Source organism: Coregonus clupeaformis, unplaced genomic scaffold (assembly GCF_020615455.1).
Source record: "Coregonus clupeaformis isolate EN_2021a unplaced genomic scaffold, ASM2061545v1 scaf1219, whole genome shotgun sequence".
NCBI lineage: Eukaryota > Metazoa > Chordata > Actinopteri > Salmoniformes > Salmonidae > Coregonus > Coregonus clupeaformis.
This window is the reverse complement of record NW_025534673.1, coordinates 52,191-78,320: the sequence shown is the minus strand read 5'-3', so window position 1 is coordinate 78,320 and position 26,130 is coordinate 52,191. Positions and strand designations below refer to the sequence as shown.

Genomic DNA, 26,130 nt, shown 5'->3' with positions numbered 1-26,130 from the left:
CGTGGATGGGTTGTTGAGGGTGCAGTGGTTGGTCCGTACTGGCTCGGCAGCCGCCGACCATCAGGCAGAGGTTGGGTGAAGGTTCCGGGTGAGAGACTGCAGACAGAACAAAAACGGAGGTCAGTACACAGCAAGTCACAAAGTGCAAAACAACAAAACTAACACTAATGGCTCAGAGGCTGATACGCTGACAAACATACTGTTCATAGCTAACGATCCGGCAGGAACTGGATGTTCGGCCAGAGCCTAAGAAGGGTGATGATCAGGACCAGGTGTGCAGATTGCTGATGGGATGCAGGTGCGGAAAACAAGAGCGCTCCCCGGAGCGTTCCCGAACCCTCGGGAAACTGGAGATTACGAACAGGAACACTAGTCACCAGACAGGACCCGACTCAGACAGCCGGGATCGTTACACTGAGATAGCTCTATTGAGTCATCCTCCCAAACCACAAGCCCTCTGAGAATACAATAGGAAGACTACATTGTTTCTCCTCTTTCACATCAAAGCATGTTATTGATTTGAATCAAGACCATTGTTAGAACTAAACCTACATCAGCAGATTGTTGCAAGACCTCCCTGTATGTAGGCCTACCACAATATGCTTGTAGTATCTAGACTGGCTTGTCTTAAAATGATTTATTGTCCATTTTTGTAAATTGTCACAGAGACACTGAGATCTTCCTTTTTCCTTTATCCCAATACATCTGACATACTGTTTGCCAAAGAAGGTGTAGTGTCTTAGAGTCTAGGATATGCTGACCGTTGCAGAAAGTGTGTTAGAGGAAACTTGGCTCTAAGATTTTGCTGATGTGGCAAAATGGTGTAACAGATGAACTGTATTCTACTCTGCTGAAAACATCTGGAAATCATTACTAAAGTTCATGGAAAGATGATATGGGGAGAGAGGTAGAAAAGGCCAGGGATTGGTTTTTAGAATCACACCATATTACGTCATAAATGAGATAAAACCATGTCTTGAACAATAGAAGAGGGAAATAGCGAATTACAGAATTTGGCTGTTGCTGTCCCCAGATATCTGCAGGTATCTGTAAAATTCCGATGCTGAATACCCTTTGTTATAATAAACCTTTATAAACAGAGTACAGTGTCGGCGGATTCCTTATCATCACAGCATGGACCAGCAAAGGTGTGTCTTTTAGACACTACAAAGGACCTGTCAAATTTCAGAGGTGGGGAATTACATCTACAAGAACCTGTCAAAGATCAAGCTGTCTTCCCATTTATAAGTCTGGTCATAAATAATATAGGGTCATTTTAACAAAGGGCTAGGACTTCTCACTGAGTCAATTAGGTGGGCTCTTACTGTATGTTTCTGCATTAACACCATGTGCATCTTGGCATAATTTTAACTGTCATCCAATATTTTGTCTTTCAGAATACAGTTTTCAGTTAGTTAGCTTGTCTGACATTCAGGACTTCGTATTGCTTCTCAATCTCATGGGTGTCTGTCTGTCTGTCTGTCTGTCTGTCTGTCTGTCTGTCTTCATTTGCCCTTGCAACAAATAAATGCCATGTTTTCATGACACATTGATACTGAAACCTACAAACTCATACCAGTGTTAGGGTGATGCTGTTTGGGACGCTGCTCTGTTTAGATCTCCCTCACTAACTTTAAGCATCAGTTGTCAGAGCACCTTACCGATCACTGCACCTGTACACAGCCCATCTGAAATTAGCCCACCCAACTACCTCATCCCTATATTGTTATTTATTTTGCTCTTTTGCACCCCAGTATCTCTATTTGCACATAATCTCTCGCACATCTAGCATTCCAGTGTTAATACTAATTGTAATTATTTTGCACTATAGCCTATTTATTGCCTTACCTCCATAACTTGCTACATTTGCACACACTGTATATATATTTTCTGTTGTATTTTTTTGACTTTATGTTTTTTTACCCCATATGTAACTCTGTGTTGTTGTTTTTATCGCACTGCTTTGCTTTATCTTGGCCAGGTCGCAGTTGTAAATGAGAACTTGTTCTCAACTGGCTTACCTGGTTAAATAAAGGTGAAATTATTTTTTTATTTTATTTTTAAATACATGATCTCAGTGTAACAGAGAGATACAGCACTAACAGAACAGAGATGAAGAAGAGCCTCAAGCTCTAGTGCTGATGACTAACTGACCATGAGAACTGATCTGCATCACTCTCTAGAGACTCCATTTCAAGGGGCATGTGAGGTCATGTTAAAAGTTGACATAAATCTTTGATGTCCTATATGCACTGGAATATCGATGATTGCATAATTTAAGTCAAATTATTAATTAAAGTATACTGTGTAATCAAAAAGATCTGCTATGAGAAATGAATGTTTAATATATAGTCAATGAAAAAGAAGAAAGAAAAAATGTGGACGTTTTTCATTCATAGACCTTTAGTTTCTCACTATATTTGAACCTGAACAAACTCTCTGGAGGCATACATTATCTTGAGCTGCAATAAACCATCAAAGTTAGTAGTGAAAATATCTAGACCCCCAGTCCCAAGCCCAATGAGAGCACTATTTTGGTCCTAATGGTTGACTGACAACACACACCTTACTTTCAGTTTCGTAAGTGAACCTTTGCTGCTTAGTTCCAACCGGATTCTAATGATGCTTGAGCTGGCTAAATTATCATTGGCTCAAAAAACGATATACAAGCGCGTTATAAATTGGTGCGAAATAATCGTCACCACAATTGTGTCTTACCGCTGAAGTGAGTGGCGGTGTCAGAGAGAACCTTCATATAAAGATACAGTTATTGGAGACAAAATATACTTCGGAATTGATTAACGTCAACATGAAGGGTTGTATCTTGCTGGCGCTGGGAATTCTTCATACAGCATCTGCTGGTCAGTATACATTTATTTTAGATTTTACAAAAATATATATTTTTCCGTTTATGTAGGTAATGTATTTAAGGCCTAGCGTTATGCTTAAATTCATTATACGGGATTTTGGCAATGAAGTCCTTTATCTACTTCCTCAGAGCCAGATGAACTCGTAGATATCATTTTTATGTCTGCATGCAGTTTGAAGGAAGTTGCTAACTAGCGCGTTAGCCCAATGACTGGAAGTCTATGGCAACAGATAGTCATTGCGCTAACGCTAGTTAGCATTGGCTCGCAAAACTACCTCTAACTTCATTCGTACTGGATGTAGAGACATACTACAGCCTAGGTCTATGTTCTTTATTCCGAGAAAAAAGGATTATTAATGGATTTATGCAATATGGTCATTATAAATTATATATATATACATGTATATTTCTTTAGGAGTTTTGGAATATTCAAAATCGCTGTTGGGTCTGCCACCAAAATACTTTTTGTTTCACTATGTGCATTTTTGTTGAATAGTGTTGAATTTAGTTGTGCATAGCTATATGTTTTTGTAGTCATACTATAATGCACTGGAAAGTAACGTTGCACGCCTGAAGATGTGCTGTCCATTAAGTTACAAGACTCTCCCTGTCCTGTCTAGTAATACCTCGATGTAACAGTTCCACACCTAACTGATCAGATGATAAGTGGGTTGGTAATAGAGAAAGTGTTCACTTGAATGAAATCACGTTTTATATTAAGTCGTAATAAGCATATGAGGGGTACATCATGGCTTGGGAACGTGTACTATAATTCCAATCTTTTTAAGTTACAGTATGTTCCGTTTAAGTTCCAATCTTTTTGTGATGAAGGTGAAGATGCAGGATATTATGAATATACATCAATTTGGCCTGTAAGGAAAAAAAGTTTGGCATGTTATTTTGCAGTATCATCCTCAAGGTGGCAGTATAATACCAAAAACAAAGTTACTCTACTCTGTTATAGAAGTAACCATCCCTTTGCCTATCAATACAAATTGTATTTGTCACATGCGCAGAATACAACAGGTGTAGACTTTACCGTGAAATGCTTACTTACGAGCCCTTTCCCAACGATGCAGAGTTAGATTAAAATTAAAATAAGACAAGTTAGGTAAGAACATATTAAATAATAACACAAGAGGAATAAAATACACAAGAATAAGTCTATATACAGAGAGTACCAGTACCATATCAATGTACAGAGAGGTACGAGGTACTTGAGGAAGATATGTAGATGAAGGCAGGGTAAAGTGACCAGGCATCAGGATAGATAGTAGAGTAAGAAAAAAGAAAAGAGTAGCAGCGGCATATATGATGAGCATGAAAGTTTGTGTTTTAGTTTTATATTGTAGTTTATTTGAAAACTTTTCAAATACTCAAGGTAGTCAAATATAGTTTATTTAGTTTAAACTAAAAGGCAACTATTTTCTTTGATATTCAAATATGGGTCTCAAAAAAACAAATCATATTTGATAGTATTTTGAATACCTCTCAGAAAACCTTTTGAATATATGCAAGTTCTTTGAAAACCAAAACATATATTTATTTGATGGCTGACAAATATTTGATGAAGAACCAAAAAACTACAACAGTTAGTTGAATTAGTCAAAATATATCATCATAAGCACATGGTTTCGAGGGCTCTTGTATATGGATTTTAATATAGCCTATAGCCTATAATTAAATACATGAGGGACATGGAATCACCTCAACATTAGAGTAGGCCACTTTTACAGCTTCAAAATGACTAACTAATATATTTTCATAATGAGTGAGACATAAGGTTATACAGTAACAGTTGACATCAAGTTCTTATACATGTGTAGTAACTTTGATTAATAGCAACATTGTTGTTAGATAGGACTTTGGAAATTGCTTTATAATTGCATAATAATGGAGTTATTACATAAGTGGAATAAGGAACAGTCACTATTCCTCTTGTGTACAGAACTTACAAACACTCTCAGCTCATTGCTATGCAATTAAAATGCAATTACCAAAGTATTATTTAACAACATGCTAATAAAATGTTGCTCCAAATGTAATTTAGTGTTATTGCACAGACATAAGAATGTTCAGCGTTACTGAGAATGCTAACAGTAACAAAATATTGCTATTAGGCTAAGTGTCGAAAGGAAACTAAATATCCAAAAACAGCTTTCTTGAATCAGCTACAGCCAAGGTAGGTGAAAAATCATGTTAGTATGTGTTTTGAGTAACTATCACTTTAAAGATGGTATAGTGTGTGTTTGAACCAAGAACACTTGCCCTCAGATGGACATAGATGTTTGAAGTTGTTTTTGCTAAGTATCCAACTTGCTGTTTGCAATGTTTGCACATGGCTTTGAATTACTCGGCAGTATTTTCAGGTATCATTAAATTAATTGCAGCTTTCAACATTTTCAGTGGCATGTTGAAAGAGTCATACAGTAGTTGAGTGTTACAACTTATTTATACTTATCTGTACAAAATATAATGGGTTAATTGGTTTGACTTGATTATGTACATCTGGGGCAATGGACATTCAAGAGGATGGACATTTACAAAATGTTCAGATAGAAATGTAGATCAATTATGACTGTCAGATAGAGTGGAATAGTATAGGAGATTGTGTGTGGTCTATTCATTATATTTCTATCTTTAACATGCAGTTTCAGATACAGTCATTAGTTGAAGAGATTCCCTAAAAACCTGCCACTTTGAGAACTTAAACAGCAGGTTAGGATAATTAATGTAGCAGGTTAGGAGAATTAGGTAAAGGTTAGGAAAAGGGTTAGGGAAAATGCTCTCCTAACCTGTTACGAAAAGTCACTTGTATCAAAGTGGCGTGTTTTTAGGGAGTCCTATTAGTTGAAGGCAGCCAATCCAATAGTTTCAGAAAATAAGGATCTGTATTCAATCTGTATAGTTGCTTTCTGAGATCTGTATTCAAATACTTTTCAAAAGTAGTCATTTTTGGGGGTCTGTATTCAAATAGTTCCTCCGGATTTGTTTTAGCTTTCCACAAAGCATGGTTAAAACCATAGTGATCCCTGGTCTGGTATGTGTGTGTGGCATCAGTATGTGTCTGTGTGTGTGTTTTGTGTGGGTGTATGTAGTGTATGTGTGTGTGGGTTTGTGTGAGAGTGTAAGTGAGTGGGTGGGTAGAGTCTTGTGAGTGTGCATATAGTCAGTGCAAAATAGGGTCAATGCAGATAGTCCGGGTAAGCATTTTATTAACTATTTAGCAGTCTTATGGCTTGGGGATAGAAGCTCTCTCGACCTGTTGGTCAGAGACTCGATGCTCCAGTTCCGCTTGCCGGACTGTAGCAGAGAGATCAGTCTAAGGCTTCGGTGGCTGAAGTCTTTTCGGGCCTTCCGCTGACATCGCCTGATATAGAGGTCCTGGATGGCAGGGAGCTTGGCCCCAGTGATGTACTGATGACCAGCCTTTCAAAGCACTTCATAATTACAGATGTGAGTGCTACAGGACCATAGTCATTTAGGCAGGTTACCTTGGAGTTCTTGGGAACAGGGACAATGGTGGTCAGCTTGAAACATGTTGGGATTACAGACTGGGACAAGGAGAGGTTGAAAATGATTGTGAAGACAATTGCCAGCTGGTCTGCGCATGCTCTGAGAATGTGCCCTGGTATTCGGTCTGGCCTAGCGGCCTTGCGAGTGTTAACCTGTTTAAAAGTCTTAATCACATTGGCCTATAGCTTGCTCAGTGACAACACTGGGGTGCTACTGACATATTCAGAAAAGAGGCTAAACAGTCCATTCTGGCACCTTCGAGAAACAGAATTGACCGTTTACCTTCCTCTCTGAATATGATGTCAGCATCACCCCACAGTACCGTGAACATTGACAGGTTTTGCCCCTGGACTAGAAAAATCAAGAAAATGTAAATATGTGTTTTTGCAGTTTTCTCCCCTTAATTAAATATAATCCGCATATAGACTGTCATAAAAGTATATTTTGATGGCATATTACATTTAGCTGAGTCTGCTCTAAATCCAATAGTATAAATCACTTTGTAGTTCCTATCAGGGGATGAATACAGTATAAGGTCAAATGTAAAGGTGCTAAAAAGTAGTGTAATCTTATCTATCAGTGATAGTGATCTTGGGCTTGAGTTATTATCAGTGTACTTCTCTGACACATTCATTCCAAACATGAACACACACATTTGGAAGGGATACTATGTTTTCAGTATTCACTTGTATATATCATAGGTTCATTAATCCACAGAAATATCTGCCTGGGAATATTGCTGATGTTTAGCGTCTCCATCTACGTATCCCACTATGATTCCAGATAACGCTCCTGATAGAACATCAGTAATTTTTTTGTTCTCCATGTCTGATACACAAAATGACAAGTACAGTATATGTAATGACTGATCTATTTTTCTCTGCTCTTTTCCACAGCCTCCCACTCTCTGAAATACTTCTACACAGCAGCCTCAGGTGATATTGACTTCCCAGAGTTCACTGCGGTGGGTCTGGTAGACAATGGCCAGTTCATGTACTTTGACAGCAACACCCAGACTGCAGTCCCCAAGACTGAGTGGATGAAGAGAGAGGGAGCAGACTACTGGGACAGACAGACTCAGGGCCTGATTGGCGCCCATCAACTCTTCAAAAACAACATTCAAGTAGCAAAGGATCGCTTCAACCAGTCTAAGTCCACAGGTACATGTGCACACAGACAGTCAGACAAACGGTCAATGCTCTTTTTCACACAATGATTTATTGTGATGTACACACAGTCTATATATTTAAAAGAACCCTTGTTGACAAGATGTTCTGCTCTATAATGATTGAGTTAAACCAAAACGAACGCATAGCTTACACACTTATAATAATAATATGCCATTTAGCAGACGCTTTTACCCAAAGCGACTTACAGTCATGCGTGCATACATTTTTGTGTATGGGTGGTCCCGGGGATCGAACCCACTACCTTGGCGTTACACGCGCCGTGCGCTACCAGCTGAGCTACAGAGGACCACTTAAAAATAAAGTGTGAAGTGTTTTATTTAGGCATTCACACAGTAGCAGATATGTACTATATTACTGTAACATAAAGGTAGTGAGTGAGCTCCGCCAGTCCACCAGTCTATACTCCACCAGGACTGTATGTAGACTGCAGATCAGATAGTTCACAGACATTACTGTGCTTCACAAACACAGAAAACAAGCTGGACTGCCGCCCAACAGGCCAGCTCACACTTCACTCTGCTTGTGTGTGTGCGTGTGTTTATGCATGCGTGCATACGTGTGTGTGTGTATGTTATCCACATGGCCCAGCAGTGTGCTCCCCCTCTGGCCCCCACAGTAGATCTATAGTCTCCTCAGCCTCCCTGAGTGTCTCTCTGATCTGATGGGACAGTAGAGAGAAGCAGAGGAGCAGAACACGATGTTGATGATGGTGATGATGATGATGATGTGGGTTTGGTCTTCTCTGCTCTAATGGACCAAAGCTCCCAGTGACTCCCTGTGGGTTCTGCTGCTGGAGCTGATCAGGCCTCTCAGGGGAACTCTCTACTAGGGCTGACCCCATTTAGTCGACTGGTCGATTATTTGGTCGCTAGACTGTTGGTCGGCCGTGATTTCTTTAGTGAAGCAGTAGCAAATTGTTTGTTTTTTACACGGTGGACACGCCACCTGTCTGATTGGCTCCTGTCTCAGTAGACTAATCCATTGGGGGATGGCACAGTCCATCAAAGACATGCTACTGAAATTGTATATGTTTCTATTATCTAAGAATAATAGTGCAACACTAATAAAAATTATATTATTTTATAACAAATGCGCTTTCTCACGCGTTGGATAGTGGTCGCTGTCCGCGGTTCTGAAACATAATCTACAATGCACTGTTGAATGGCAGCCTTTCCCTATATGTTGCTATGTGCATAATAGCGAAGTTAACCAGCATATTGGTGTTGAGAACAATGCGGCGGAGGCAGCAGAGAAGTAAGGAGATGAGAAAACAGCCCTTGCCTTAATTGTCCAGAACAAAGTGAGTAGCCGGCCGCGACCGGGAGACCCATGGGGCGGCGCACAATTGGCTCAGCGTCGTCCAGGGTAGGGGAGGGAATGACCGGCAGGGATGTAGCTCAATTGGTAGAGCATGGCGTTTGCAATGCCAGGGTTGTGGGTTCGTTTCCCATGGGGGGCCAGTATAAAAAAAATTATGTATGTACTCACTAACTGTAAGTCGCTCTGGATAAGAGCGTCTGCTAAATTACTAAAATGTAAAAATGAGAGAGGAAACCCCAACTTAATTAGGTCTATAATCAACAGCCTAACTGTTAAAGGTTCCTGGCTTTATAATGCATCAATATATCTATAGAAATAAGACAGTTCCTGCTTTTGTTGCCTGTTTGAGTGTTTGTTTAATAGCTTACTGATTCCAAGCCTCGCGCAACTGCAACATGTCGGATAAAGCAATTTCACAAATTCGGCTGTTTTTAATATTTGCTATGCTGTAATAAAGGCTTTACAATTTTTATTGTTAGACCAGACTCTGGTATTACTTATAATGTATTTAGTGTTGTTTACACTGTTCCAAACGGGCAGAAATATGATATTGTAATCTAACAGCACCTGTTTGTCACACAATATGTACGCAGCTCTCGCTCCTATACACTCCTTGTTCTTGATCTCCTTCTTATTGGTATTATTAAAGTTATTATTATGATCATTATTATAATAATAAATAATGTCATTATCATTAGGAGGCGTCGTATAGTAGTAGCCTTGTATAACCAGCATTGAGCTGTAGGCCTAAGAGCACGTCCTGTTTATTCTTAATACCGTAACTTACTTAGGCCTATATTTCAATATCTAGGCTACTGTATCAATCAATCAATCAGTCGTTCATGTCATCACACAGACGAGTCATTCATACTTTGAAATGCAATCAAGCGTTTTAGTTTTCAAACGAAATAACAAAGGGAGCCTTGAATAATTAGCCTAAACAATAAATAAACTGCAATCCATGAATGCATGCAGCTGTTTTTAGTCTTTGCTATTGTAGTGGCGATTCCATATGAACAGCCACTGGCACAGGAGAGCGCTGTCCATAACACGTCCACAAGAATTAGCTTTCCCAAACGTTACTCTTTTTGGGTGAAGTTCCCATTTATTGCGCATATAAAATAGAAATAGCTCCAATACACATAATCCTATAGAAAAGGTGCAGAGAGATGCATTCTATAAGCTGTATCTGTGATACAGTAAGAACTGTATGCCCTCTCCTCTTACCTGTGCTAACCCTTCCTGGTCACCTGTGCTAACCCTTCCTGGTCACCTGTGCTAACCCTTCCTGGTCACCTGTGCTAACCCTTCCTGGTCACCTGTGCTAGCGATATACACACACACTAGGGGTGGGCGATATGAACAAAAATTCATATCACAATATTTTCCACTGTCCAGACGATAACGATATAATATCACGATATACTGTAAAAGAAAAATGTTTTAACATTTTATGAGCCCTTAAGTAATAAATGACTAAATATTGCTTTTAACCTTATAGAAACATAAAGGGGGCATTGCACATTTTTTACATTATTATTTGTTTTACTTCTGTGGTAAACCTGTGCAAACATAAACAAAGGTATATGAGTTAAATAAATATGCAGTAACATTTTATAAAAATATATTTAAAGTAGTCAGGATGAAAACTTTGTCCTGCCAAATATAAGAACTGCAGTCTTTTTTCAGCATAACACTGGTCATTATCAATTCAAGTTGTAAACCTTTTCAAATTAACTTCAAGCATTAACCAGACAGTCTGTATGTTTCTCAGTTCAGCATGTAACAATTCACTGCCTCCCTCTTCACAAGTTCCGTGCCAGGAACACCAGTCTATTGACAGTTTCTGGCTTCAAAGTTGCCCTGTGGCATGTGGCCACATTGCCCCCAGTGCTAAATGCTCTCTCAGAGGGCGAACTTGTGGCAGGGATGCATAAGTATTTCTTTGTCAGACAACTCAATTGTGGGAAGTTGGAGGCTTGAACTCGCCACCACTCCAAAGGATCAGCCTCACTATCTGCTGCCATCATCAGGGTGTAGCTGTCCAGCTCTTGCTCGGTGACCTGTCTCTGGGTTCTTAAGGCAGGTGCACTACTGGTTTTCTTAAAGAAGCTCCCAAGGCTCTTCTTGGACTTCGTTGCTGATTGTGGAGCAGTGGCAGCTTCTTTCTCTCTCTCACTCTGGTCCTCTTCAAAAGAGAAGTCTCCCACGGCTGTGTTCCCTACCAGGAGGGCTTCTGTCTCGGAGGCAGCTCTCACCTTCACATCCACCAGCTTCTCAGTGGTCATGTAGGTGGTCTTGAACCTTGGGTCCAGAAAGGTAGCCATGGTGAGCAGCTCATCTGTTTCAGGGTCGGTGTATTTGTCATTCAGGTAATTGAGGACCCTCATCTTAATCTCTCCGGTCAGTTTGGCTTCGCCCTCATTTGATTTCAGAACCTCCGTCTTGAACAAATGGAGGACCGGCTTCAGATAGGACACACTCACGTATGTCTCTCCTGTCAGGGCATCTGTGAAATCCTGGAGGAGCTTAAGTGCTGCCGTGATAGATTCAAAGACCTCAATGTCTTGCCAGGAGGGTGCAAGGTGACGTGTTTTTTTGTCTGCTGCCAGGACTTGTGTGATGGCCTTTTCCTGCTCCAGGACTCTTTCCATCATCTGCAGTCGAGATCCCCACCTTGTCAGGGATTCCGTGATGAGCTTGTGGAGGGGCAGGCTCAGTTTATCCTGTGCACTTGTCAGGGCCTTCTGCTTCTTCCAACTATAGGAAAATGTGCTGACCACTTTCTTGCACACTCCTGTGGCCCGGGAAACTCGAGGTTCGTTTTGGACACTCCTCTCTGCAAAATAAAAAGGTGAAAAATAATTACATATGAATCACAATTATTCAATAGAAATAACATAGCATCTGCTGTAATTACAACAATTTACAGCATGGACACTGGACATGATTACACATGTAATCCATCTATAGATTTACAAACAACTGTTGTGATTAAGAGAGCTATGTTGCTTTAGAAAACGGGATCATTTATTGGGTAGGCTATTATTGAAAGAGAGAGGATAGATTCATATATTGAAACCATAGGCTAATGTATCAATTATAAATAAAAGCAATGTAATCCATGTAATGTTTGGATATTGCACACATTTACAAATTACAAATATTCTAGATTTGCATAGCTGTATATATCCGGCTTAACGTATAAGAAGGATCAGGCAGTGTAGTCAGCTCTAACTTTAAACAGAGGAGATGAGGAATACAATAGTTATTCTGCATTTTATGTTGTTGTTTTTAAGTGAAGTTATTTTTCTACCTAGCTCTGTGTTTTGGACGTTGAAACTTACCAATAGCAATGTGTAGCCTGTGTCGAAACACCCTTGTCTTGTCCATTTGTTCAGCTCCAATGCTTTGATCATGTTCGATCCGCTGTCGGTAGTCATACATACTTGACGCGACTCTTTCAAGCCCCAGGATGAAAGTGCCTCCCTCAGCCCAGATGCAATTATTTCTCCGGTGTGGTCGTCTGGGAAATAAGAGATCTGAAGGCATTTGCTTTGCAGCTTCCAGTTGTCGTCAATGAAATGAATCGTGAGGCTAATGTCTGGCTCTGTGGTCCGGCTTGACCATAAGTCGGCAGTGGTAGAGAAGAATGCAGCGTTACGGATTTCGTTGGCAACTCTGTCCCGACATTCTGTGTAGAGTTCTGGCAGACATGTTTTGCTGAAGTATTTACGGCTCGGGATCTCGTATCCTGGGTCTAGAGTTCGAATCAACTTTCTGAAACCGTCTTTCTCCACAGTTTGAATTGGTTCCATGTCTTTCGCTATGTGATACGTAATTGCACTCGTTATCTCATTCCACTTCTTGCTCATCTTGTCATAGGGAGTACCACTAACGAATGATGCATTGAGTGACAGCTGAGTGCGGGTCTGGCTTGAAGATGTCTTGGGACTTGCTCTGCTGCTCCGGGAGTTTGTTGCGTTCTGGTAGATTCTTCATATTCGCGCACGTGCAGGGTTTTCAGGTGGTGAAAAAGATGGCTGGTGTTTCCACCTTTGGCACAATGCGTCTCCACAACCTACACAGTACTGTTTTCCTTTGGCTAGCACAATGCGTCTCCACAACCTACACAGTACTGTTTGCCTTTGGCTAGCACAATGCGTCTCCACAACCTACACAGTACTGTTTGCCTTTGGCTAGCACAATGCGTCTCCACAAGCCTACACAGTACTGTTTGCCTTTGGCTAGCACAATGCGTCTCCACAACCTACACAGTACTGTTTGCCTTTGGCTGGCACAATGCGTCTCCACAACCTACACAGTACTGTTTGCCTTTGGCTAGCACAATGCGTCTCCACAACCTACACAGTACTGTTTGCCTTTGGCTAGCACAATGCGTCTCCACAACCTACACAGTACTGTTTGCCTTTGGCTAGCACAATGCGTCTCCACAACCTACACAGTACTGTTTGCCTTTGGCTAGCACAATGCGTCTCCCACAACCTACACAGTACTGTTTGCCTTTGCTAGCACAATGCGTCTCCACAACCTACACAGTACTGTTTGCCTTTGGCTAGCACAATGCGTCTCCACAACCTACACAGTACTGTTTGCCTTTGGCTAGCACAATGCGTCTCCACAACCTACACAGTACTGTTTGCCTTTGGCTAGCACAATGCGTCTCCACAACCTACACAGTACTGTTTGCCTTTGGCTAGCACAATGCGTCTCCACAACCTACACAGTACTGTTTGCCTTTGGCTAGCACAATGCGTCTCCACAACCTACACAGTACTGTTTGCCTTTGGCTAGCACAATGCGTCTCCACAACCTACACAGTACTGTTTGCCTTTGGCTAGCACAATGCGTCTCCACAACCTACACAGTACTGTTTGCCTTTGGCTAGCACAATGCGTCTCCACAACCTACACAGTACTGTTTGCCTTTGGCTAGCACAATGCGTCTCACAACCTACACAGTACTGTTTGCCTTTGGCTAGCACAATGCGTCAACACAACCTACACAGTACTGTTTGCCTTTGGCTAGCACAATGCGTCTCCACAACCTACACAGTACTGTTTGCCTTTGGCTAGCACAATGCGTCTCCACAACCTACACAGTACTGTTTGCCTTTGGCTAGCACAATGCGTCAACACAACCTACACAGTACTGTTTGCCTTTGGCTAGCACAATGCGTCTCCACAACCTACACAGTACTGTTTGCCTTTAGCTAGCACAATGCGTCTCCACAACCTACACAGTACTGTTTGCCTTTGGCTAGCACAATGCGTCTCCACAACCTACACAGTACTGTTTGCCTTTGGCTAGCACAATGCGTCTCCACAACCTACACAGTACTGTTTGCCTTTGGCTAGCACAATGCGTCTCCACAACCTACACAGTACTGTTTGCCTTTGGCTAGCACAATGCGTCAACACAAATTACACAGTACTGTTTGTTGGTCGAGGTTGGATATCTTAAAGCCAAACCAGTTCCAAACGACAGAGGAGGCCCCCTTTTTTTCGAACCAATTCTTCCTCGTCCTATAACGCGTGTAACTTCCATGCTTCTAGTTTTTTTCTTTGCTAAAAAAAGGCTATGTTTCTAGTAAAGTAAACAAATTGAACTAGCCCAATAGGCTGTATCACTCGACAGACATTTTGAACGAAAAAACCCCAGCCTTATTTCATACATTAATTTATAATGATATGCACAATATGGCAAAATCCATATCATGGCACAACGTCATACCGGTATTCACATTCATACCGGTATACCGCCCACCCCTAACACACACACACTTGACCACAGTGACCCATGACCCCAACATATAGTGCCCTCTAGTGTACAAAACAAGTTAAAATGACCCTTGACAGACAACATACACACAACACATAAACAGGCTATAACGGCTCCTACACACCCGCCCCTAATTGTTCTCTGACTTAGGCAAGAAAGAATTATACAAATGCAAAAAAAGGAGCCAACAATGTATGTGTGTATGTGTCTTCTTGGAGGGATGATCTTTAGGGCCAGAGGTTGCTAGCTCTTAGCCCCAGCTCAGCCTATAACAAGGTGAGTTCTGTAGTAGCTTGACGGGTCGTCCAAGGCAGGATCCTGTAGCACCCAGTGTGCCGTTCCTGCCTGTGTCTCGTGTAAATGGGGTGGGCAGTAACAGCAGGGCAGCCAATCTGTCCTGGGTTGTCACCACCTTCTCCTAAGGGACGGCCAGACCCACACCAATCGGGTCCCAGCGGTGTGAGGTCCATCTCCAACACTGTCGTCATCAGCAGGGGCGATGGCCTGTGGAGCATCGCTGCCAATCAGCAACTCCACGCCGGCCCCAATATGACCCTGCTGTACATAGTCAGACAGACCGTGTTTCACACAGTCCACAATTTGAGTCTTTTTTCATTATTTCCATATATATATATACATCTGTCAATTTCTTAAATGTTCTGTGAATATCTTCAGTAAACATTTTATCAGAGCAGTTGTTCTGGGAGAGAACGTTGTTCTCCTCTTCCTTTACAATCCATCTTCATGTCACGCAGCCCATTCACCAGAATGTTTATTCAATAACAGGACGCCACTCTGCCTTTTCTCCAATGCTAAGATAATACAGAGGTCAATACTCTGTTCTAATGTTTAAAATGAAGCATCAACATATTGGATAGCATTTCCCTATGAAACACAGACTCCAATTCCTATTCCACAATGCTACAATTTACAAAACAGTGTTCAACTTGCATCGAACGGCACAAGAGTGAAGGGCACATACAAATGTCCTTTGATGATCAATGGCGCGGGAGATTCTGCTCCTGGATTCTTCTCGTTTCGTGGGGAAATGTTTGCCACAATCTTTGTTCGTTGTCATGGGCATAGCATGAGTGATTCCAATAATCCGACATGCTGCATGCAAAGATCCATTAGTCCAATTTCCAACGAGAGTTAAGTTCTTACTTTTGTAGTGGCGATTCCATATGAACAGCCACTGGCACAGGAGAGCGCTGTCCATAACACGTCCACAAGAATCAGCTTTCCCAAACATTACTCTTTTTGGGTGAAGTTCCCATTCATAGGGCTGACCCCATTTAGTCGACTGGTCGATTGTTTGGTCGATAGGCTGTTGGTCGACCGAGATTTCTTTAGTGGAGCAGTAGCAAATTGTTTGTTTTTTCACGGTGCACACACCACCTGTCTGATTGGCTCCTGTCTCAGTAGACTAATCCATTGGGGGATGGCACAGTCCATCAAAGACATGCTACTGAAATTGTATGTGTTTCTATTATCTAAGAATAATGGTGCAACACTAATAAATATAGTATTGTTTTATATAGTATTGTTTTATAACAAATGCGCTTTCTCCTGCATTGGATAGCGGTCGCTGTCCACAGTTCTGAAACGTAATCTTCAGTGCACCGTTGAATTGGCGCCTTTCCCTATATGTTGCTATGTGCATAATAGTGAAGTTAACCAGCATATTGGTGTTGAGAACAATGTGGTGGAGGCAGCAGAGAAATAAGGAGATCTGGGGATCACACACACGTATAGCTCCAGTAGGCTGACATTATTGAGAGATAATCTTCCTCATGTTAGTCTCTCCATCTCTCTCTCCTGTTGTTCCTGACTGAACAGAGGATCCTCTCTCACTTCCTCTATTTATCTCTGACATCATCACTAGAGGAGAGTCTTCATTTATCAACAGTGTTTAATTAATTGACACACCTCACTGAAAACTACAGTCTTCTACCACATTCATTTGTTAGAATAACACTACTGTACTGAACACAATGTGTATCTTCAACACAGTAGATAGAACCAAGCCAACATCAGCTGGTGTAGAATAGATCCACTCTCTGAGTCTCCTCATCAACTCTCTCTGTCTCTGTGGTGAAGGTGTGACATCATCATCACTCTGTAGAGGTCTGAGCTGATCTCTCTGTTTTATTCCAGTCTGGTTGAACAACTAATACATGATGATAGAGATCCCACTGGCAGACGGAATCTGGAGGACAGATGGAGCCGCTGATTTACTGTGTTGGTGTGTGTGTGTGTGTGTGTGTGTGTGTGTGTGTGTGTGTGTGTGTGTGTGTGTGTGTGTGTGTGTGTGCGTGTGTGTGTGAATGCGTGTGTGTGTGTTATCCACAGGGCCCAGCTGTGTGCTCCCCCTACAGTGGTTCCTCATTTAAAAGATGCATCATACTGCAACACAGCTTGCAGGATGCTGGGGTATGGTACAGCATTTTACAGTGCATGACGTCATAGTATTTTACTGTCGGCCATTGTTGCCGTTAATGCTTGTTGAAACCACCAGCGGGCATCTTTGAGGGCGTCTTTATGATGCTTGCTTACTTTCCCAAATAATCCTACAGAGGTCCATGCAGGCCAGACGTTTTGATTTCTATACCCTATCTGAAAGACCATAACAACATAATGAATTTCCTTGACATGAAGCAACCATAGCCTCAGCTACTATAGCACAGAGAAATACATCTTAAAACATGCTATTCTGTTCTTTTGAAATAAACTGTCTTAGTATCATGTTTTGTCTTTTATGATATTTATCTTAATGTAGGCCTATTGCTAGAGTGTAAAATACACATATTTGGATCAATTCAGGGACAGGTGGGTTCAAGGTTTTTATTGAAATGACATGGAGCTGTAGGACTAAGAGTCCTGTTTACTGCAGCTGTCTTAACCGAACGTACGTATTGGCCTAAAGGCCTACTTCAATATATATCAATCAATCATTCATGCATTTGTGCATGTCATCACCCCAGACAGCACACATACATCTCGCCGACATCTGCCCGATGTATACATGATACATCGGGCCAATGTCGTATAGAGTTTGCACATTGGCAAGATGTCGCAGAGATCGCATTTGCCCTTCAGCCGCTGTTTGGATGATGCATGTCAAAGCTGCTGAATTATACTGGCAATAATAAAAAAACATTATGAAATACATTTTAGTAATTTAACCAACAGTAGTGAGTGCATACATTTTCATACTTGTCCCCCATGGGAATCGAACACACAACCCTGGCGTTGCAAGCACCATGCTCTACCAACTGAGCTACATGGGACTATACCAGACATTTAGTGATTTTGTTTGTTGGTAAAATGAAGAGAGAAGATTCAAGTTAATGTCCAGTTCATTAGGATATTGCCATACCATCAAGTTCTTAAAAGAACTCCAGCACAGAGAAGAGAAATAAATAAACTGCAACATGTCAGCTAAAGCAATTGAATTTAGGAATTAATGGCTGTACTAAAGACTTTAAAACCTTTTTTTGTTAGAACAGACTACATGGGATTGATTACAATTTGTTTGTAAATGATTATTGTATTTGTTGTGTTTACACTGTTCGAAATGGTCAGGAAAAAGATGGATCACATACTGTAGTAAGCAGGCAGAGCTAGCTCCTCCTACCCTCCTTCATCTCCTTCTTCATGTCATTATCATTAGTAGGCAAACATCCATTAAACATCCATTAATACAATTAAAGTCCCTACAAATAAAAAATAAACTTGGCAAGAGTCTATTGTCCTGCTAATAGTCCATCATGGGTGGATGGATTGTTGCCTCTGCCTGTTGGAGGTGGAGTCCCAGAGCCACAGGTGAGCCTGGCATGGATTGTGACTATCTCGTTCCTCGTCCCCTTCAACGCGTCATTCTCCGCCTGACTCTCCACCAATGCCACCTGGCTCTGGACCAATGCATCAGCTGTCGCCCGTACATTATGAATTACAAGTGACTCCTTCACACAAATGCTGCGTACAGAAACACATTTTAAGAATCTAGCAAAACTCAACTCTTTCTTGGGAACCATGCGTTTTTTCGGTGCGGCCCGTTGTCCGGCCCATTGTCAACTGATCTCCACATATGGAGTGCACAGGTATCTGTTTTATTACACAGTATGCCTACACATTGATAGGCTATGTATTTATGTATGTATGGATGTATTTATTTATTTTTTAAGAAAATGCACTGAAACCAAAATACCTTTAGGTTTGGTGATCCTCTCAGCTCCGGCTCATTTTCAAGTCCTCTGGTGGTTACAGTCCTAACCCTGGAACGGGTAGCACCATAGAAAGAAGCTGGCTTGCTGAAAACTATGTCCATTCTGTCTGTTCTCTTTAGTCGCAATGAAACAATTCTGAGATAAACAGATCATTTTTGAATGGAGTACTGGAAAGGTGTGACTCCAGGTTACAATAGGCCATCAGTATACAGCAGACCTCCCACTGTCCCTCACTTTGATTATGCAGTAGAACATACTGCAGCACCATCACCAGGATCTCTATTCAGTTAAGTGAGCGGATTAGGGCTTTCAGGAGGAACGGAAAATCTACTGGAGATATTTCAAAAATACTATTCGACTTGGGGATTACGGTCACGGACAGTGCTATTCGCAAACACTCTGGTCAGATGCCTGTGTTACACAGTCCAGTTACAGCTTCTTCTGACAAAGTAGAAAGGGAAAAATACGTCTTTTTTTGAGTGTCCGCGCGGGACAGAGGAAGAGCAATTCTTACACTATTGTTCTAAATTCAATCACTCTCTTCTTCTTCATCCTCATCATTCAGTTCTTTCAAATTCAATTGTAATACATTTTGTCACTCCCGTTCAACAACTCCAAATCGCTTTTGCATGTGCTCCAAAGGGAGAACTTCAAATAACATGATATACGTTAATTAAATAATCGAAAGGAAAAATGTGATTATTTATTAGCCTAGTGGATATAAGTATTTTAGGCATATCATGTGAATTAGGCCTCATGTAAAATCATTGTCAAAAGCGCAAGAGATACTGTTGCATGACAAACAGGTGCTGTTAGATTACAATATAATGTATCTGCCAGTTTGGAACAGTGTAAACAATACTAAATAAAGTAGAAGTAATACCAGAGAGTCTGTTCTAATGGAAAATAACATCGTAAAGACTTTAATACAGCATAGCAAGGTTTAAAAACAGCCGGATTTGTGGAATTGCTTTATCCGACATGTTGCAGTTGCATGAGTTGTCAGAGCACCTTACCTATCACTGCACCTGTACACAGCCCATCTGAAATTAGCCCACCCAACTACCTCATCCCTATATTGTTATTTATTTTGCTCTTTTGCACCCCAGTATCTCTATTTGCACATCATCTCTTGCATATCTAGCATTCCAGTGTTAATACTATTGTAATTATTCTGCACTATAGCCTATTTATTGCCTTACCTCCATAACTTGCTACATTTGCACACACTGTATATATATTTTCTGTTGTATTTCTGACTTTGTTTTTTTTTACCCCATATGTAACTCTGTGTTGTTTTTATTGCACTACTTTGCTTTATCTTGGCCAGGTCGCAGTTGTAAATGAGAACCTGTTCTCAACTGGCTTACCTGGTTAAATAAAGGTGAAATAAAAAATGAGGCTTAGTGATCACAGAATCAGTAGGATATTAAACAAACACTCAAATAGGCAGCAGAGGCAGGAACAGAAGCATAGGGCTGAGTGACTCACTCATTCCTGGCTTTCGTTCAAAATAAGTTATTTTATAATGCAGAGTTAAAGACACATTCTTTCTGATTGTCTTTAGCATGCAGTCTCTCTCCTCTCGCTACAGCTCATTTCCTTTCAATCATTATGTGGTATACCCTATGAGTACACCAGGGCACAAAGGCACAGATACAGACTCTTACAGAATATAGCAGTAATGACTGTATAGATTGCATACGCCACCTGCAGAGTATTACACCACACAGTAAACTCAGAGGGGCAACATGCAATAGACAATAGTAGTAACTAACTATGAAGAACAATATACACGTCACACAACTCACTTTGGGCACGCACTCCATCCCACAAGTCCAGAGATATGAGTGAGTGGAGTTGTTGATGGGCAGAGACAGAGATGTTGCTCTCAGCCACTGCTTGTGGGAGACTGCAAGTGTTGTGTGACCCGCAGCGTCAAGAGGATAGGCAGATGTCCAGTCCCCGAGTAACCTCCCTAGCAACCTATCAGGGCACAGGTCATTCAGGTCAGAGAGAGTTTGAGAGGCAGGTTTATGGTGCCATCTAGACTGTCAGGCTCTGGTGGTGGGGGATAGGGAGTGGAGTGTGCAGCTCAAGGTTGTGAGGTGCTGATAACCGTCACTGGCGGGAATTTGTAACAGATAATCTTCCCCTCATGTTAGCCTCTCCATCTCTCTCTCCTGTTGTTCCTGACTGAACAGAGGATCCTCTCTCACTTCCTCTATTTATCTCTGACATCATCACTAGAGGACAGTCTTCATTTATCAACAGTGTTTTATTAATTGACACACCTCACTGAAAACTACAGTATTCTACCACATCCATTTGTTAGAGTAACACTACTGTACTGAACACAATGTGTATCTTCAACACAGTAGATAGAACCAAGCCAACATCAGCTGGTGTAGAATAGATCCACACTCTCTGAGTCTCCTCATCAACTCTCTCTGTCTCTGTGGTGAAGGTGTGACGTCATCATCACACTGTAGAGGTCTGAGCTGATCTCTCTGTTTTATTCCAGTCTGGTTGAACAACTAATACATGATGATGGAGATCCCACTGGCAGACTGAAACAGATAGAGTTCATCATTCTCTCTCTTTCTCTTTCTCTCAGGTGTGCACGTTTTTCAGCAGATGTACGGCTGTGAGTGGGATGATGACACTGGAGTCACAGAGGGGTTTCGGCAGTATGGATATGATGGAGAGGATTTCATAGCATTTGACCTGAAGACATTGACATGGATCGCTCCAACATCACAGGCACTTATCACCAAACACAAGTGGGACAGTAACAAGGCTTTAAATGAGCAGAGAAAACACTACCTCACCCAGGAGTGCATTGAGTGGCTGAAGAAGTATCTGGACTATGGGAAGAGCACTCTGAAGAGGACAGGTACATAGACACTCTATATGACGTAGTAGATCCATTAAAACAGCAGTGATGATGTGATATTGCACTAAGGGATATCAAGGAATGTAGCTCAGTTGGTAGAGCATGGCGTTTGCAACGCTAGGGTTGTGGGTTTGATTCCCACGGGGGGTCAGTATGAAAAAAAAAGAATAATAATGTATGCACTCACTAACTGTAAGTCGCTCTGGATAAGAGCGTCTGCTAAATGACTAAAATGTAAATGTAAATTTTACAATGCGTTGTATTGAAGTCACATGACATTGTTATTTTTCTCTCTTCTATCATGCTCTGTCATTTTCTCTCCCAACTCTTTCTCTGTGTCTGTCTATTCCTACAATATGCACTCTCTCTTTCCCTCCCATCCCCTTCTATTTACTTCTCAACCTCCTCTCAACCCCCACCCTCTCTCCCTCCAGTCCCTCCCTCAGTGTCTCTGCTCCAGAAGACCCCCTCCTCTCCAGTGACCTGCCACGCTACAGGTTTCTACCCCAGTGGAGTCATGGTGTTCTGGCAGAAAGACGGACAAGATCACCATGAAGATGTGGAGTACGGAGAGACTCTCCCCAACGATGACGGAACCTTCCAGAAAAGCACCCACCTCACCGTGACGCCTGAGGAGAGGAAGAACAACAAGTATCAGTGTGTGGTTCAAGTCACTGGTATCAAGGACGACGTTATCAAGGTTCTGCCAGGTAAGAGGGAGAGATTAAAATATACCCAACCCTCCTACTGAATGTGCCCAATTTCTAAATTCACTCATCTGCTCAGTAACACTATCTTTCTGGCTGCATATTCCCTTTGACCTCCTGAACTTTTATTGACATTGACAGCGATGATGCTTAGAGTTCATTTTCAATGAAAATGTACCATCTAGCACTATTGCCTGAATGCTCTGTTCTGATGATTACAGATGACCCAACCACCAACTTTGTCCCCATCATTGGAGGGGTGGTAGCTCTCCTCCTGGTCATCGCTGTTGTTGTTGGGGTCGTCATTTGGAAGAAGAAGAGCAAGAAAGGTGAGTGAGGAGAGAAAGACCTCTCTATATTCATATGTAGGCTACACTGTCATCTTAGATATTATCAGCAGTGTTTTAGTTAGTAGTTTAGAAGTAGTAGTCAAGTCATAGTACTGGTTTACAATCATGTGTTGTAGTTAGTGATGGTAGAAGTATGTTTGATTTAATGATTCACATAAATAAAGAGTCATGTTGTCACTTAATGTATATGTGATGTCTGCAGTAGGATATGCAGTAGAAATACAGGATTCAGAATACTCTCAAACTGATGTTCTCTTGTAATATTCCACCAAACCAAGCTTTCAGAGTCAATAACAACATCACTTTCATCTCTGTGTTTCAGGCTTTGTTCAGACCAGCAGTAAGTGCCAACCTTCATGTTGTTCTCCATTCTGAAAAGATGGCAGATTTGTTTTGGTGTTGGACTGTATGATATCCATTTTAGAGTGTGGCGGTGTCTCTTTTCATTGTAGATTCTGGTTCAAACTTAGATGTCAATTGATGTAGCGAGTTAGTTATTATGGAAGGCTGCATTTACTGTGAACCATGCATTAGGAACTTGTGAATTAACCTGAACTCATTGATTATCTTGCAATCAGTCTTTTTTTCTAACATTGGGGTTTCATTTCTGTTTTAGCTTCCGACACTGACTCTGACAACTCTGGGAAAGGTGCCCAGAAGATTTGAGAGACCTCTGCACTTCTGTAACATCAGAGTAAGTCACTTAAGGTGTCCTCATATTAATGAGCAAACTGATACAACCATTACCACACTGGTACACAGTCTTGCTGTCTATACTGTGTTTATGTGCGTGTAACCTCTCTCTCTTCTGTGTTTTAGGAAGGAGCTGAAGAGGACAGCGACGAAATGGAAACAACAAACATTGAACTTCTCAAGAACATAACACACGTATACTTAGACACACATCAGTCTCACACACACCTGTCTCACACACACATACACACACACCACAGGAGGTTGGTGCCACCTTAATTGAGGAGAGCAGGCTTGTGGTAATGGCTTGAGTGGAATGGTACCAAATACATCAAACATATGGTTTCCATGTGTTTAATGCCATTCGATTTTCTCAGTTCCGGCCATTATTATGAGCTGTCCTCCCCTCAGCAGCCTCCTGTGATACACACACTATAAACACAGATCTATATAACAACAACACAATCTGCTGTCAAAAATATTCTTTGGTGATTTTCATTTTAACAGTTTTACTTTAATTTAATCTATGGTTTGGCTTTTTAAAAGTTGTGCTGTAATTTTGTTGAATTATATAATGTAATATTGCCACTGTGTGAGGTTATCTCATTCTTATAGGTATATTAGAATCAATGGAACACCATGAAAGTGTCTTTCTGGAAAGGGTTAGATTGTTGTGAGATGCTAAATTAAGATTTTAACTTAGATTATTCTACAAATAAAACATAAATTAGCTTGATTTTCCCTTAAGTGAAGCCATCAAAATAACCATATTTAAAAGATATTGCTGTAAACTGGAAAAACATAACTATTTTGTTTCAATGTGTAGTGTAGCTGAACATATGTGTAGGTTTTAGTGGTATAACATACAGTAATTGTGTGACATGTTATAACTTTGCTCACACTTTAACTTGTTTAATTATGGCCGTAAACCAGACAAGGCCTATCCACATGTTCCATTTGTAAATTTTTCTCTTTAACCGAAAGTGGCTTTATTGTTCTAGTTTTTTAGCTTTTATGATACGTTTGATTTCTGATATTTTTTGGCTAGTAGTTTCTGTAGAAATAAGTTGGTGATGGGGCAAGTTGAACAATGATTTTATTGGAAGTGTTTGTGCTTTGTACATTATGGATGCTCTGAAAACAGGATAGTAAATGTGATCCATTTAAGAGATACATAATCAACCAGCGAAACGACAAATTAGAGACCAAATTCATGCATTCTGTAATAATGTTCTTACACTTTTCAATAAAGTCCACAAAATTTGAATGAAAGTGTCATACTGGACCTTTTAATAATGTTTGCAGTAAGATATTATGTTCTAAACAGCAAAGGATTTGAAGTGAAACAATATCATTTTGTATATGGACTTATGAAAGGTGATGGGGTGGCAGGTCGGCTAGTGGTGAAGAGTATTGGGCCAGTAGCCGACTAGGTAAAAATCTGTCTGTGCCCTTGAGCAAGGCACTTAACCCTTATTGCTCCTGTAAATTGCTCTGGATTACAGCGTCTGATGACTAAAATGTCAAATGTAAATGTTTGATTAAAATGCTTCTTAAAAAGGGGGATAATCTCTACACTGTTTATTTTGTCATTATCATATGATACAGATTAGGATAAATCACTGCTAGTTTTCATTCTCTTCTAATCAGGGACTGATTCAGACCTGGAAAACCAGGTGAGTGAACTCTGGCCACTGAATCAATGACATTTATTGATCAATAAACAGCCATGCAGAAAAACTGAAGCAGTACATCAGCCTTCTAGGGCTGAAATGAATAGTGCTATAAAAACCTGTTGTACAGAATCCTGCCTGGCAACATGACATCGACGTTGGGTTCATTTTTAAATAGGCTACTGTTGATAATTAAGACTTTTATGGAAGGTGTTATAAGGGATGCAATTATATTTGTATAATAACCAACTGGGACCTATACTATACTCCCTATGTAACTACTGCACACAATATTCATATCCACAGTGACTCATTTATCAAGCTGAGGAAATTAACATAATATGGGAGCACTAGGCTACATCAGTTTGTATGGCAAATTCATTTAAGCGCCTTAGACCATGTCACATTAAAACGTCCTCTGATAGCACAAACATTGTGTTTGTAGAATTTAATTTGTACAATTAACTACAAAACTAGGGTGTAACTTTATTGTATGGTGCCAAAATATACATGGGTCCCGGGTAAACAATTATGCTGTAAACAGTGCTTGACTTGGGCAGGAGCTCACTGGAGCTGAGTACAGGCACCTCAAATGTTCTACTGCTTGAGCTCCTGTTCCTCTTATAGTAAATTATAATTTTATTCAAACATATTTTATTAAAGGGCAACAACATATCTAGAATGTTATTTATTCAAAAGCCTATTATATTGTTACAAAAGTATTGTGGAATTCCTACACCTAAATGTAAACAGTACCTGCACGCAAAATGAGTACTGGCACATATTTCAGTCCAAGTGAAGCACTGGCTGTAAACAACAAAGGGCATAAAGAAATAGCTACTCATTTTGGGTGCTGTACTGTTTACATTTAGATGTAGGAGTTCC

The 26,130-nt window shown here is 40.9% G+C and overlaps 1 protein-coding gene across 1 annotated transcript; it reads left to right on the top strand.

Moving 5' to 3' along the window:
* Window positions 1-2,687: 2,687 nt before the first annotated feature.
* On the top strand, window positions 2,688-23,732 carry LOC121586458 (BOLA class I histocompatibility antigen, alpha chain BL3-7). Its single transcript, XM_045217770.1, has 8 exons — window positions 2,688-2,861; window positions 7,282-7,545; window positions 21,544-21,822; window positions 22,257-22,532; window positions 22,751-22,858; window positions 23,202-23,219; window positions 23,496-23,573; window positions 23,699-23,732. Exons 1-7 carry the CDS (start codon window positions 2,810-2,812, stop codon window positions 23,543-23,545), a joined length of 1,047 nt encoding a protein of 348 aa, XP_045073705.1. The 5' UTR covers window positions 2,688-2,809; the 3' UTR covers window positions 23,546-23,573; window positions 23,699-23,732.
* The last annotated feature ends 2,398 nt before the right edge of the window (window positions 23,733-26,130 follow it).